Genomic DNA, 16,725 nt, shown 5'->3' with positions numbered 1-16,725 from the left:
ACTCCAGCCAGTGTTAGACGGCTCCAAGAGTCATGTGTTGTTGTAAACAATAAGCACCCCACCCCAGGAATCATCAGCGAGTTCCTCGTCAGAGGGGTGCATCTTAACTTTTATACATTTGGAAACACGAGGAGTCAATCCTCCCTCTTCCACCTTCCAGGCCCCAGCGTGCTCTTCCATCCCTGTAGTTTAATCTCCACCTGGATGACACCAACAGACTCGCTAATGGATTAGGGATAAACAAAGAACTCCACGCAGTCAAAGAACACTGAGGGCCTAAAAGTAGTCTACCCTGGGTATCAGCCCCCATATTGGTTATCTACCCCCTAATGGTTGTCTCTGAAATTATACACCTACAAGTAACATGATGTGCTTGTTAGAAAAAGAGGCTAGATGCCATGAATTTAAGAGAGAGCCGAGAGGGGGGGGTACATGGGAGCAGTTGGAGAAAAAAAAGAGAGAAGGGGAAATGACATTATTATCTTTTAATGTTGAAAAATAAAAAAAAGTAAAGAAAGCAAAGCCTTCAGTGACTCCAAGGAATTGCGAAAACTCAGAATATTAACCCAGTTTGGGGGGGGGGTACTCTTATCACTCTCTGGGGAGAATCTGAAGGATTTATTTCTAGGGATGATCCAATGTGTACCTGGGAGTTGAAGGTGAGAGGGACAGGCTGCATGTTCCAGGAGTTTGCCAGGACAAGAAGGGATGACTAACAAAATCATCAGAAGATGAAATAGGATCGATTGAGGGACATTGCTTATATGTAGAGGAAACCGGCGCAGAGAGAAAGACTTGGGTTCAAGAGTAGCAGAGTGGATTTTAATAATGTTCCAGAGAGGAAGTTTCTTGGGCGTATGGGGGTAATTGCAAAATTCTGAATTTTGGAGAGGAAGTCTTTTCATCTCAAGCTAGAGGAAAGAATGCATTTATATGAGATGACCTCTGGCTCACGTAAGATTAAGTATTGGCTATCTTTGAAGTGAGAAGCCCAGAGAACACTAAGGAAGAGATGCACATTGCTAGTGGGTCAGCAGGGATCAGATGGGTTTCCAAAAGGACAGCCTGACACAGTGATTCTTTCCTACATCCTGCAATCTTGGATGGGCGGGGCTGAAGACAGAGGCAGACTCAACACAGCGTGAACTTGGATTCCTCTCTGTGTAGTACTTGCTCCTCAAGTCCCCTGAAGGTCTAGCACTACCTATACATGGCTTCTCTTGTCTCTTCCACACTCTAACGCCTGTCTGATTGGTGGAGAAAGTTCAAACCTTTCCCATTTTATCTGTGTTTATCCCTTTTCCTGACGTAGGGAAGGAAACATAAGTCACAGGTAGCTTCTCCACTTCACTAAGGGCGAGAAAGTAATGCACCTTCTCCAGTTGTAGTGAGCCTCTGCGTAGGTCCTTTCTCAATACTAGATGCAACCATGGAATCTCTCCTAAAAGTTTTGTGGGAGAGTTTGTTCTTTGCTCTAGTAGTGACTTGAGACAAGACTGCTCACCCCCAGTATGTGGTGAAGGAAGAGGAGGGAGGGCAACCCTTTTTTTTTATTCAAATGGAACGATGAGAACTTGTGTATCTATTCCTAGGACCAAGAAACCTCCTTCCCCAGGGCGCTCTCAGCTCAGAGGCTGTCCCCTCGGTGGTGCTTCCTAGATGGTGAGTGTTTGGGGCTCTGCCTGGGACTGGGCTGGGGAGGCAGCAGGACAAGGTATGATGCTATAGCAGCTCCTCACAACGTTGGTTCCCAAAGCCTTGCTGTGATTGGCATTGACGTCCCAATGACATAGGCTTGCTGATGTCACTGGAAGCACCTCAGCATCAAATTGTTTAAACTGACATTTTCCATTTTATCATTACCCATTATCCGTTTCCTAACCTTCTTGAGTGCCCACCCCAGATTAGTGTGGGCCAGAAACCGGAGTCTATAATCACAAAATGGGCACTAATTCCTGAATTATCTCCACGCCTTGGAGTATTCATATTAGTTTTGTAAGGCTGTCACGTCCGTACAGTGCATGCTTTTGTGAGAAGCTGGGAGTCTCACTTGCATCTGTTAACTTTTCTGCTGAAGGTGACCTTTAATGGGGTAGTTACTGTGTGGTTGTTTGATGAGTCCGCTTGCCATCTCATGCGTTTTCACTTCCCTAGATGTTGTGGAATTTCAATTTCCCACCTAATTATCTACACCGCAATGCATCTTCATCTCTACACATTCTTGCGACCATCCTCTGAGCTAGCTGACGTTTCTATTGTCTGCATGAAGATATAGCTTCCTCGATGATAGCCCTTTTGTTTACAAGTGTGTCCGTCTGAGAGGATGCTGGTGGGGGAGGGGCCTGAGGGTGGAGTGGATATGGGTTAGTTGTATAGAGGGGCACTTTGTATCTACCAAATCCAGCACACATCAGCCAGGATATAGCTTTCATTCCCAAGTCAGCTGACTGAAGACTTCCCTCCAATTCCTGTTAATGCACAGCAGTGGGAAACAATTATTTCTCACTCCCAGAGGCACAGAGAACTAGTATGTATCTAAGAAAATCAAGAAGGTATCTACACAAGTCATTATGTTCCATATATACACTTAGATAAAATTGTATTACGGATAATGGTTTTAACTATGAAACTGTCTTTGCTATATGAGAGTTGTATTGTAAACATTTCTTTATTATTTTGAACATTTGTTTTAATTTTTAAGTTAGCATACAAGATGATATGTTTATGTATTAAGAATCTTTTGTGACTAATTCTTGGTTGATACCAAGGCTGAAGTCATAGTTGAAAGAACAGAGAAGAAGAATAAATCCTGCTGGGACTAGATTGCTTTAGACTTAAGTTTTGTTTTTGTTTTTGTTTTTTTTTTTTTGGCGTTTTGAGACAGGGTTTCTCTGTGTAACAATCCTAGCTGTCCTGGAACTAGCTCTTGTAGACCAGGCTGGCTTTGAACTCACAGAGATCCACCTGCCTCTGCCTCTTGAGCGCCGGGTTTGAAGGCATGCACCACCACTGCCCAGTTTATACTTAGGTTTTTAAGGAGGATTTTTATTCTCCCATTTCTGAGTCCCGTTTCCTTCAGAGAGTTAGTTACTTTTTTCTTTTTAATTGAAAATATATTCCTATCTCATACAATACATCCAGACTAGGTTTCCCCTACTCCATCCCTCCCCTTCCCCCACACCCTAACCTCTCCCCTGGATCCACTGCCCCTCCGTCTCCCATCGGAAAAGAACAGGCCTCCAAGAGACAACAACCAAACACAGGAAAACAAGATATAATAAGGTAAGGCAAAAGCCCTCATATCGAAGCTAGACAAAGCAACCCAAGAACAGGCAAAAGAGAAATAAACTTCCATTGTTAAAAAGACACCACCACAAAACACCAAGCTACGGGCCATAACATACACAGAGGACATGGGGCAGAACCCTGCAGTCCTATGCTTGTCATTTCAGTCTCCATGAGTCCACATGAGCCTTGCTTAGCTGACTCAGTGGGCCATGGTCTCCTGGTATCCTCCATCTCCTCCAAGTTATACAATCCTTCTGCTCCCTCTTCTTCTGAATTCCCTGAGCTCCAAGGAGAGAGAGAATGGAGACCTCCGATTTAGACTCTGTCTTCGTGATGTCTGGCTGTGGTTGGTTCTCTGTATCCTCTCCTCTCCCATCTGCTGCTGAAGGAAACCAGAGAGTTATGTTTTTGAAATTTTGTGATTATGAGTAAATATTTGCATCCTTTTCTCTGTTGTACTCTATACCTTTTTATTGCTTTTGGTCTGTTTTGTAAAAACTCTCATATTTGGGCTCTGTTAGAAATACCCAGCTTTTTGCTTTTTTATTAAAAAGAATTAAATAACTTCAAAGACACCGTATGTTTTATTTACTTCAGAAGTTTACTTTTTCAAATCACAGCTGCAGGCCAACCCCATTTCAAGATTGCTTAAACATTAATCTTTGTTTTGTCATTTGGCTTCCTTAAGGCATGTCTCTAGGGGCAGAATATGGAAGGGAAATGATTTCTTTTGGGCCATATGTGGTCTCTGGCCTGCATCTTCAAGTTGTTTTCCAAAATGAGAGTCACATTCCTGGGACATCTATTTAACTGTAATTTCTTTTCTAGGTTTATTTACTTAATAAAATATTATGCCCTCTGCTCTGTTACAGTTCTGTGCTTATTCCTAGAGACGTAAGAGAATAAGTGAAAGAGAGCCCTTTAAAGATGCTGGGTTTTCAGTCCCACAGTCCTCTTTGAAGACAGTCTCTGTGAAGGTTTTAAGCAAAATGACAGGGGACATGGGGTTTAGGAGCAACAGACTTTAGGCTGTAGGCATTTGGGATGGAGGAAAGTTTTGTTATGGGGATCCCACCAGAGATGACCACTCGGATACTGTTTGTCGCCAACTGAGAGGCTTTGTTCCAGCCAGCTGGACTACACTCAGGCACTCGGGACCTAACTGTAGCACTGAGTGTCAGAGCACAGGGTTTTTGAAGGCCCAAAACCACATCTTGGCATCGCAATCTGCAGTTGCGAGTAGGACTTTGGGTAAGAAAGTAGTTTGGCAGAAGCAAAGATAAGCAGTTGATGGGGGGGAGGGTGGTTTGCACAAGAAGGCAATTTAATAGTGGCTAAGATCAGTTAACTGGGGCATCTTGACCTTGGGTCTCTAGAATGGAGTTGGGTCACTTTCCATGGGATTCGCCTTCATGGAGATCAAATTCTAGGTAAGCCTGAAATGGCCTCAGCAAGAATTCAAGATGGAGGAACCTCTGCACTGCTTGCCCTGTCACTGTTTCCCAGAGACTGGAGCCTTGAGTTATTGTTTAAAGATAAGTGAGCCGGGAGGTGGTGGTGCACATATTTAATCCCAGCACTTGGGAGGCAGAGGCAGGAGGATCTCTGTGAGTTTGAGGTCAGCTTGGTCTACAGAGCTAGTTCCAGTACAGCTAGGAGAGCTGTTACACAGAGAAACTCTGTCTTGAAAAACCAAAACCAAAACAAAGCAAAAAAGTGAGATTCAGATAACAGTGTGGCTGGAAGGGCTTAGGATCATTGATTGGAATGGCAGTGGCCAAAGCATGGAAGTGATGGTTTTTAATCATTTTAGGGACTGGCCACGGACGTAACATGCTTGTTACAAAGGTTTTTGTCGACTGTGCAGCAGAAAGGAAAGGTGTACATCTGATGACAAGTGTAAAAGGCTCTAAATGTCATGTGCATTTCTCTCCCTTAGCGACTTCCGCTGACCGCTTTTATCGAATAGACAGATCTCAGGTAAGTTCTTTCCAACTTAGTTATGAAAGTGAATTGTCTCTCAGTCAGTGCACTATATTGGTAGTCAGTCTCATAGATTTTGCTAATGAAAATATTAAAGTGCTCCCAGATTGTAGGACAGTGTGTACAATCTAAGCCACAGTGCTTTTTGTCTGCATGTGTTGTATGACTCATGAGCTCAATGAAATGGCTAATGAAAATAGATAATAACTTGAATTATAATTATTATCACACTCTAAGTTTTCATTTGCATGGTACTTATAATTTGGCCAAGGCAATGCTTGCACTTTTTAGATGCATTTTTGTTTAGCTAGGATATATGTAGACAACTTAGATTTGGCTTTCTAATACTCTCCCATATTTAATAATGAGGAAAAATTATGCTTACCCAAGGTTAAAAACTCTCCCCACTATTGAGATTTTCCTGGAAAAATACTTCCACAATGTTGAACTTATTGAAAACCAGTCGTTTATTAACCACGGCCATTTAGTTTTGGGGCAGAAGTCCAAGCTGTTGTATGCTCGTACTGGACCAGGTAGCCTGTCGGATGCCACATCTTACTGCACCTGGCAAGAAGCAGGGGAAAGGTCTTTTTCTCTGCCATTGTCCTCTATCTGCTACTTTATTAATTTAGAAAGCGATGGCAGATGCTCAAAGTTTTGGTGAAACAGTGGACTTATTTGGTGTGTTGCGCAGTTCATCCCTTATTCTGATGGTGGCGGTGTCAACACCCTGACAGGCTTGGTTTTCTTCCTTAGGAACATTTGCACTTTGTGATGGAGATTTCTCATGATGAGATTTTTATTCTGGACCCAGATATGGTGGTGTCACAGCAGGCAGGGACCCCTCCAGGAATGCCTGACCTGGTGGTTGAACAGGCCTCAGGGTGAGTGTGTTTTTCCTTGCTCAGTGGATGCTGGCATCCACTGGCTGTGGTATGACTTCTATATCTCCTTTGACTTTGGAATTGATAGTCTAATGCCATAAAACATTTGGAATTAATATTTACTGATGTTTTCTTAAAGTAAGATGCATCTAGTTTTATAAGGCCATCTTCTGAATGGCTGTGTAGGAACCCTCATGCCCAGCCAGTCTCTTATCTTGTCTGAACCTTATATACTGTCACACAACCTCTCCCTCATGGGGCTAGAAACACTGAAACTCCCATCTGTGCATCTATATGGGTTTTATTTGGTGTGTCATCTAGATGAAACATTGGCATAGGTGATTTAATGCTGTTCTTTTTGCCTTGTTTCTAAATTGCTCCACACAAAGTATCTAGATTTTTCCTGTCACTCTTGTGTTATTTCTCTTCCTTCATAGAGAATTAATTCTCTTAAGCTTTTTCCACATCTGTGAGTGGAAAAAATACCGCTCTTAGTCAAAGATTCTATTGGTGTGATGAAACACCATGACCAAAAAGCAAGTTGGGGAGGAAGGGGTTTATTTGGCTTACAATTCAGCATTTCTGTTCAACACTGAATGAAGTCAGGGCAGGAACTCAAACAGGGCAGGATCCTGGCAGCAGGAGCTGATGCAGAGGCCATGGAAGGGTGCTGCTTCCTGGCTTTCTTCCCATGACTTGTTCAGCCTGCTGTCTTATAGAACCCAGGACACCAGCCTAGGGATGACACCATCCACCATGGGCTGGACCCTTCCCTATTGATCACTAATTGAAAAAAATACCTTACAGCTGGATCTCATGGAGGCATTTCCTCAACTGAGGCTCCTTCCTCTGTGATGACTCTAACTTATTTAAAGTTGACATAAAACCAGCCAGCACATCACCTACTCCGAGAACTAGTTGTAGAGTAAATACATTGACACAGGCAAAAGGACTTTTGTCTCTTGATAGACATTCGTTACATATTCTAATCATTTTATAATGACCCTACCAGTTGGGGTCTGTGATTATCCTAAATCTGTAGATAAAAAAATTGAGACTCAGAGTTAAGTTGCTTGCCTAATTTTGCACATAAAATAAGTATAAAACCTGACATTTAGCCACATTCATTTTGATGCAGATCCTGTATTTCATTTTAGCAAAAATAGATTTTATTTTTTATTTTTCATATGCTAATATAACTTGTTCCATTTTATAGACATATGTTTCCTCAGTTTTTATTAATATTAAAGTGATTAATGATTGTTTGCATATAATTTAAATAAGCAGTTAAATTCCCCCCAAATTTAATTAACAGTAAAGAAAAATTACACATAAGACTGTACTAAAACACTCTTTGAGGGGCTGGAGAGATGGCTCAGTAGGTAAGAACATGCACTGCTCTTGCAAAGGACCTGAGTTCGGTTCCCAGCATTCACCTCTTGTGTCTATGCCACCTACAGTCCAGCTTCAGGGAATCCGATGCCCTCTTCTGGGCATTGTGTGCACTTACGCTCACATGTGTGCATACCCACACAAGAATACACACTATACACATAAATAAAAAAATAAAGTAAATCCTTAAAAAATATTTGAGACTGAGTCCAAACTGAAAAGCTGTAGGAAAGTATACCAAAACGCATCCCACATAGCATAAAAGTTTCTGAAAACAATTGACAGCACTGTTATCGTCATTCAGAGTAAAATCGCAAACGCCTGGTCTGTGGTGAGTTTACTAAAATGTCATCTTGTAAAATGTCTAAGTTATTTTAAAAATGTTTAGCAATTCAAAAATGCTTACTTGGAATTGTTATACCAGATAGTATTGTGAACCATATGTGAGAGCCAAGAGTGCCAAAATAAAGGCAGACAAATGTCTCTGTCCTTGGGAAGCTTCAGAGACAGCGGCTTGCAGATATATGGGACTAACGGCTGAAATACAGGATGCCCAAGAGAGCACATACAGACACTGAAAGCAAGCCGAGATTGTGTGTCCATAACCACAAAGCAGAAGCGAATGTACTCACCAGAGAGAATCCAATCTGATGATCCTACTACGAAGAGGCAGCTGTTATTGCCTAGAGTCTGCCCCACGTTATAAAGACTCTTACATTTATTTGATGAGGAGTGGAACCGTTTGTTAAGGTGGCTTTGGACATTTCTCTCTTATTCTTTCCATGCCAAGTAGGGACAGCTTTGGCCTGGGTTATAGTTTTGTTACTTAGATTCAAATACAGAGTGGCCTGACGAGCCATCAGACCTTCAATCCATCCTTGATTTCTTATTTCTTAGCAGCGGTCCCTTGTGGAAATAAACCGGAAACAAAGATACTAAGAGCAAGGTCGGGCTTTCTCATTTTCTAAGTTAATTTCTGTGCCTGGCTCCATTAATTCTTTGTTCATGCCACGTGCAAAGTAAAATGACTTAATCTTCAAAAGGAAACCCCCATCAATAGAAAAAAGAACAAAATTATACAGGTAGCTCAGAACTGTTGAATGATGAATATGAAGGATGTATCTAGTAAAAATGGATTTAAAACAAGATCATTATGAGAAAAAAAATAGAGTAAGATGTGCAATTACTTTCTGGTACCACTTTTAACCCAGGCTGTCTGACTGGTGGAATCCTGCCCTGAGGAAACGCATGCTGAGCGACAGCGGGCTGGGCATGATCACACCCCACTATGAGGACTCAGATATGCAAGATCTCAGTCACTCCAGAGTGCTACAGTGAGTCTCTTGCTATTTTATAATTATCTTTTTGAGAATATAATGTTATTACATCATTTTCTCGTCCCTCTTCCCCCTCCGAACTTTCCCATATACCTCCTTGCTCTCTTTCAAGTTCATGGCCTCCTTTTTCATTAATTGTTGCTGTTGTTATTGGTGTGTGTGTGTGTGTGTGTGTGTGTGTGTGTGTGTGTAACCAGTGCAGCTGAATAACGATACTTACATAAGCCACAGACTCTCTAACAAAAACCTCCATACTAGACTTGAGAAGCCCTCTCGTGTTGTTTGTTTGCCAGGGTTACCCAAGAGACTCTAAAACATGATAGACTATTGTTACTGCCCTTGATTCTTTCTCAGAGGTGGAAACTAAGGTAAGTTCCCATTGCTAAAGCACCATGAACTTCAGACAGAGGACCCAGAGGCCACTAAACTGGATCTTGCTGATTTATTTATGTCACCGTGATTGCTGAGTGAGGGAGGCCTGAAACATGAGCTGTTTTCCGTAGTGACCAAGCTGTCTCATGTGCCTGTCCCTCTTGGTGGGTCGCTTTGTTTGGGGTTATCTGCAGGACAGGTTATGATGGATCTCCATCTTCTGTCGTCTTCCTAGGGAGCTACCTGGAGACTGTGCATCTGTAAACGTTTTAAGCTTCACTAGTATGTTTGTTACTGGAGACAAGAGTGTGTCAGATCCCTTGCAAACTCCATTCAGAAGTCACGCATGAGAGTTTTTGAACAGTTAGGAAAGGACTCGCAGGCTTTCGTTACATGACCCCTGGGACTTGCCGCTTTCTTTATCTCCATTTCTGAATGTATGCCCATGTGCTTTGTGAAGTATTGCCCAGTACGTTTCATTTCTATGATGGTGTGATAGTTTTGCCAGCTTGACATGATTTAGAATCTCAGTGTGGGATTGTCTAGACCAAGTTGGCCTGTAGGTCTGCCTTTGAGGAAATATCTTAATTATGTTAAGTGATGTGGGAAGAGCCTGTCTAACAGTGGGTGCCGTTTCTTGCGTTTGGATCCTGGACTTTGTTAAAGAGGAGCAAGTTAGCTGAGCGTAGTCAGCACGCATGCATTCGTCAACCTCTCTCTGCCCTTGGGTGTGGATGGGATGTGACAGCTGCTTCCATGCCCCCCGCCCCGCCTTGACTTCCCCACAATGATGGGCTGTCGCCTGGAATTGGGAGCTACATTTGATGCTTTCTTCTCTAAGATGGCAGAGGAAACTGGGACAAGGCGGGTATTATTTGTGTGTGGATGTGGCATGTGTGGGTGAACAGACACAGCCCCTGCGAATAGGCCTGCATTGTAGGCGTCCTTTCTCTTTAGGTCTGGTCACGGTTGGAAAGTAGCATGCATTTGGAATTTTGGAGAGCGGTTGGTACTCGGTGCTAAGTGAATCCTCTTGTCTGCTCATAGTTTGCTACCGGAACACATTCTAGGGTGCAATCTGAGGTTATAGTCTGAGGTCATTCATTTGCACCCACTTTTAATGACAGGACAATCACTCTATCTCAGAGGTTGTAGAAATACACTGTCGTTTATGAAACTGGGTTTTTTTCTTTTTTTCAGGCCAGGGTCCTAATCCAATAGTGACATTGGCTTTATAACATTCAATCTTACCTTTCCACAGAATAACAGGATTACTAAACATCTTAGAAGCCTGCAGTTAAATGAAGAGGCAAGGCACTCCATTGTTTCTAAAGAAAGACCGGAAGCAATTTCCCCAGGACAAAGGGAGAAAAATGAGAAATCTCAGGCTAATTATTTCATTGGCAAAGGTTCCACTTAGACACCCTGAGGGCAAAAGGAGACTTCATTTTAATTACTTCTCTGGATTACCTCTTCTTTTCTTATGTGAAGAGGAGAAAGGAAAAAAAATGAATTGCTATGGATTTTCTCTTTTTAATTAAACTGTGTTGTTGGTTTCGGGTGGCATTTTGATTGCTTACAATTCAGAGTGTTTTTCCATTTCCTTTTCGTTCAGTATTAGGGCTTGTGACCAGGGATGACTCAGCCATCCGTGAATGGCTAAATAAGTGGCCATCTATCTGTGGGCAGACTTATTGGGAAATTAGAGTTTTAATTATCTGCACAAATAAATGTTAAGCCTTGACAGAGCATCCGAGTGTTTCCGTATATATGTGATTTCCAGAGAGTGGGCTGTTTTATCAATCTAGTCCTCTGTGGTCAGAGTTTTCTCTAGAGAGCATATTGATGTACGCTTTGTAACATATAACGTGATTGTTTCTAAAGTAGTATACATTCTTCCCAAAAACTGCAAATGCACAGAGCACATTCCATAATAGCCAGAGTCTTAAACCTGGACCGAAACGAACTCTCAGTTTCTGTTTGGACCGTTTAATTGTCTCTGTCTCTATGAACCACAGCAGATCCCAAAGGGCTCTATGGAAAGTGATACAGTGTTCACCCATAATCCACTTTCCAGTTCTATGCGCTGCCTGGTGTAAGGCAAACACTACAGAAGGAGTTGAGGTACTGTATTATTTAGGGAAGAATAACAGGGGCCATACGTGTTCTCTACAAACAACATTTTTGAAATACTCTTCATCTTTGCTTGGTTGAATCTATGGATCCTCTGGACACAGAACACTCACTGTTGTATCTTTTCTATTAATTGATGTAGGAGGGCCCAGCCCGCGGTAGGTAGTGCCATTCCTGGGCAGGTGAGCTTGGGTTGAAAGCTAACTGAGTGTATAAACCAGAGAACAAGTCAGTAAGTCAGTCAGAGAGCAACATTTGTGCTTCAAGCCCCTGCTTGAGTTTCTGTCTTGACATCCCTGATGACAAACTGTGACCTGGAAGTATAAGCCTAATAAAGCCTTTCCTCTCCATGTTGCAGCATCTTGATAAATATGTCTTTCTGTACTCTACTCTCTCCCTCTCTCCCCATATATATATATATATATATATATATATATATGGAGATATATATATGATATATATCACATATATAGATATATATCATATATATAGAGTATATATGTATATATATGTGTGTGTATAATATATATTCCACAGTTTCTTAATATTGCAAAGTATCTTTGCAGTGGAAATATTTATGAATAAATACATGGAAGGAGCATGAGGAATTATTGCAATGAGACAGACATCTGTTATCCCATTCCTAAGCCTCAGACAATGTGGAGACAAAATGGGTTTAATTTCAACATCTTGACGATACTAAACACCTGAAGAACAAATCAAAAGCCTTAAAGTCTCGGAACTGAAAATACCATTTATCAGAATTTTGACATCATAAATAGCATTCACCGAATGATTTATGACTTTAAATCGTTTATCGATAAAAAGTATTTGTATACAAATATGCAAAGCATTTCATTTGATTGCAGGACCTCAATAAAAAGTAAAGACATAGGAAGAGAAACAATAAGGATAAAGACATAAATCAGTAGCAAAAAGAATAAAACAAGATAAATGACTAACAATTACATTGAAAAAAATTGATTCTCTGAGAACACAAATAAGAGAGGCCGTATTCTGGGAAAAAAGATCTTCCCTCCCAGTGCGGGAAGAGAGAAGACTGATACCCAGTTTGCCCCAGCTCAGGCTTCCTCCTCAGCAGTCAGGTCACTGCAAGGCTCTTCCCACCCAAGCCCCCTTGGATCTTCTCAGTGTTTTCTCGTTGTTTGCCCACACTTAGCTTCCTCGCTGCATCATTCTCCATCCTTCTTCAAGAATGGCGAGAAGGAGCTGTGAAGAGAAGGCACTCTCCTTTTGTCTCTGCTGTGTCTTGCTGAGGTCATACCGTTCCCACTTGGAATCATGAGAATTCCTAGAGAGATATGTACATGCCTACGCACATGCATTTACACGCACATGCCTCCTCCAGGAGGGTCTGTGATTCTGAAGGACACACAACATGTATGTAACATATGTATGCTGTCTTCAGACCTGGCACAGAGTAAAGGGCAACTTTGAAGAACTGATTTTGATATAAATTGGCAAGAGATGACTGACACATTTTCCTGTCAGGATCCTAATGACTTTGCCTTAAGGTTTAACAGAATGGTTTCTATGTCTAAGAAAGTTTCCTTAAAATGGTAACTGGATAGAGTTGGAGCCCAGTGGGTAGACTGCCTGTGTAGCACGTACAGAGGGCTGGGTTCGATAGCAGCACCTCATCAAAATGTGTCTTTGCACCCAGGGGCTGTGGTAGGAGAATCATGTAACATGAGCGGGGACGGCTTGTTTGTTGGGGGTTTTTCTGTCCTGCTCAGTTTCCCCAGCTGTTTAGCCCCAAAGAAAATAATCACACATAGATCTCCGTAAGTTATAATGCTGATTGGCCCTTTAGGTCAGGCTTCTTACTGGCTAACTCTCTCATCTTGATTAACCCATTATTCTGTTCTATTTTAGCCATGTGGCTCAGTACCTTTATCAGTGGGGCAGCTCACATCCTGTTGCTTTGGTGGTCTGGGCAGGAGAGGGGGCAATCAACTTCCTCCTCCCCCAAATTCTCCTGCTCTCCTTGCATCATTTCCACTTCCTATCTGGTTTTCCCGCCTATACCTCCTACCTGGCCAATCAGCGTTTATTTAAAACATGATTGACAGAATACAGACAATTCTCCCGCACCAGAATCAGAAGAATGAGATCATCCTTAGCTACTGCATCATAACCTTGTTTGAAAATAGAGCAACATCCTTGTCCTTATCATTCATTGCTCTACGATTGCCCTCAGTGAGACTGTATTTTGTTCGGAGGGAAGACCAGAAAAGATCCAGTTAATTAAATTTAATCAAGCAATCTATTTGGAGTGCTCATCACTGTGTCTATGAGATAAGAAAGGAGATGGAAACTCTGGCGTGCTCTGAGCACTCTGAAAACAAGGAAGACTGACATTTGGGTCGATTGAAAGTCAGCAGGCACAAGACCCAGAGGTGGATTTAGTTTTCGAGTAATAATAATCTTGTGAGTTTCAAATTTTTGGCTTATGGGAGTCTCTAAATTGATGGAATGTCACACATCTATTTATTTATTATAGTTATATTGTATTATGATAATATATTATTACCTCCAGATCCTGAGCCTGAAAGGTCCAAGATGGAGGACTATCACACAAGAAGGGACTGTTTTGGCCCTGGTCTAGGATACTGGGTGAGATTGTAGTGAGCAGCCCCCCAGGACAGGCCAAAACCTGACACTCATAAGAAGTGAAATTGAGTAGTTATGAAAACATGGAGATGCCTGTGTCTAAGCCTTTACCTGTTGCCTCATGAACTGATCAAGGCTGGTGGATCTCTGGCGCTGGCAGAATATTTTATCCTCAGACAAGAGTCACAGTTAGTAAGCTTGAGCTACAGTGTGCCAAGTCTGATTGATGATTTTATTTTACTTCTAGGGAACAAATTGGACAGCTGAACCAATCACTACTGGGCACCTTCCGTAGCCATGATAGGTGCTGGAGATATAAGCTTAAGTAAGAAACCCATTACCCTTGAAAAGCTTACATTTAGTGGGGAAATCTTATAGAAACTATTGGTTATAATTCCTACTGATACACATCGTCGTGGAGGTCTGCAGAGAGAAAACTAGAAACCAGTATTTGTTCTTTCCTTTATTCTCTACTTTTTATTTTTTCTTGTATGGAAAGTATGAATATTTAGTGGTAATGGCCTTCAGAGCAGGACTCTTTGAAAGGATTCTCAGGCCTGCTTTACTGTACTGTACTATTACACATGGGCTGGTAAATGCCACCTTATTCTTTATGTGATAGAAATGTCCCTCAGAGAACACTGTGATAATTAACATCACTTTGCCTGGCTATGTTTAAAGAAATCTGTAATCGAGAAACCATTTAGGGTTAACCAAAACACACCATCATGCTGTAAACCCCAAAATCCGTCTTTTCCACATAGCTTAAAATTCAGTCATGATATCAAGATAACAGCCCTTACGTCTTCCCTCATTTCTGAGAATTCACATGTTCTTGGCTGGAAGAGAAATAACTTCATGCCCTCTGGCTGTCAGCTGTTTTCTCCTCCCCCCCACCGGGAACATTAGGTTATGACCCGACCCTACTGAAAATGGGGGTTGCACTTACTGCCGAGGCTTGAGGTTGCTGGAAGGGAGATGAATGATCGGGTGAGGATTTGGGCGGTGGAAAAACTCAGCGCATCACAGTCAGATAAGAAGAAAATTAATCTTCTTAGTGGGGTGTGGGGTTTAACTGGGCTGCAAGATGGAATAGGGGCTGTCAGAAAAGAGATCGCCCCAGGCATGTGTTTGGCTGAGATAGTTGAGTACCCTACCTGCTCACCTTTGGCTGGTCTAATCACCCCAGCTGGAAGAAGTGTAGAAAAAGCACACCTTCCTTTGCTCTCCTTTATCTCCTTGCCGTCCTTGAGTGCTTGCCTGTGAGGGCCAAACACACAAGAATCTCCTATCCTTATATGTGATATGTGTAAAATATTCCTAATAAGATATTTTCATTTTCTTTTTGTGACCACTTCTTTTTTTATTTTTATTTTTTTATTAAAAATTTCCACCTCCTCCCACTTCCCTCCCCTTTCCTCTCCTCTCCCTCCCCCCTCCCCCTACTTCTCCAGGCCAAAGAGCAGTCAGGGTTACCTACCCTATGGGAAGTCCAAGGTCCTCCCCTCTTCCCCCAGGTCCAGGAAGGTGAGCATCAAAACAGACAAGGCTCCCACAAAGCCCATCCATGCAGTAGAATCAAAGCCTAGTGCCATTGTCCTTGACTTCTCAGTCAGCCTCCACTGTCAGCCACATTCAGAGAGTCCGGTTTGATTACATGCTCCATCAGTCCCATTCCAACTGGCCTTGGTGATCTCCCACCGTTGTGACCACTTCTTAAAAAAATTATTCATGAAGAAGACCTTTTCCATTTGGGGAAATTAAGACATGCTTCCAGGTTCGCCTAGGAGAATAGCCATCAGAGATTCCTTGTAAGCAGGTCTTACTTTGACTGGCATTGCAAGGGAAAGGGCAGGGGAGGGGGCAAGGAGAATATGTTCCGACATTAAGACATGTATTTTATTGAAAATGCTGCCAGGAAATCCTGGCTTTCCAGTTTGACGAGTTCCAAATTTTGCCAACAATTACAGCACTGGGAATATTATAACTGTTAAGTGGTTCAGTTTTTTTTGGTTTTTTTTTTTTTTACATTTGTAAAAGTTGGTAGCTTTGCCTATTCTCACCTGGGCAACACTAGTTGGAATGCATAAAAATCAGCTAGAGGCTTCTTTAAATCATATGCATTCCCCAATTGGTCAAATTGTTGCTAATTCTGTCCCTACAACATGGTGTGCTGTATCTGGAATAGCAACATGTAGTAAAGCTTGAAAGAAGAATGAATCAATGTTGGCTGTTAGCGAAAAGGCATGCTGGGCCTGGTGGTGCAGACCTGCCTTCCCAGCTACTCAGGAGGATGAAGCAAGAAGATTGCAAATTCAAGGCCCGACTAGACTTCAGAGCAATGGTGCAGCATCAGACGAAAATAGACAGGTCTCTAATGTACTGCTGTGAAGGATCTAATCCTGATCACATTGCGGCAAAGTAATAGGGAGAATTCTGAGTGCATTGTCTGGCTGTGCAATCCATTTTTATGTTGCAAACTTCAATGCAAATGTATTTGATCTAGGAAGAGTATATGGTAAAATAATAAGGATGTACTCACGTTCCTTATAGGGGATGGCGGTATTTCACAGGTTAAAAAGTAGAAAGTTCAGATGATAGGTACGAAGAGTTATCGGCAATTCTGATGAGCTCAGTGGAAAGGCAGAGTAGCCAGAAAGAGAGTTGTCAAGCAGCCTACACCATGAGATGCTTTCTATTCC

At 42.1% G+C, this 16,725-nt stretch overlaps 1 protein-coding gene across 6 annotated transcripts in view; it reads left to right on the top strand.

Moving 5' to 3' along the window:
• Dgki (diacylglycerol kinase iota) overlaps positions 1–16,725 on the top strand; it is a 455,950-nt gene that overhangs the window by 368,696 nt on the left and 70,529 nt on the right. For all 6 annotated transcript variants that reach the window (XM_085683757.2, XM_085683755.2, XM_085683753.2 and 3 more), the window contains 4 exons: positions 1,593–1,662; positions 5,228–5,268; positions 6,028–6,155; positions 8,759–8,881. In XM_085683757.2, coding sequence (XP_085539883.1) covers positions 1,593–1,662; positions 5,228–5,268; positions 6,028–6,155; positions 8,759–8,881 — 362 coding nt within the window. The remainder of the gene's footprint in view (positions 1–1,592; positions 1,663–5,227; positions 5,269–6,027; positions 6,156–8,758; positions 8,882–16,725) is intronic.

This window comes from Myodes glareolus, chromosome 25 (assembly GCF_982192425.1).
Source record: "Myodes glareolus chromosome 25, mMyoGla1.1, whole genome shotgun sequence".
In the NCBI taxonomy this organism is placed as follows: domain Eukaryota; kingdom Metazoa; phylum Chordata; class Mammalia; order Rodentia; family Cricetidae; genus Myodes; species Myodes glareolus.
The sequence above is the reverse complement of the archived record's forward strand: the minus strand, read 5'-3'. Positions and strand labels throughout refer to the sequence as shown.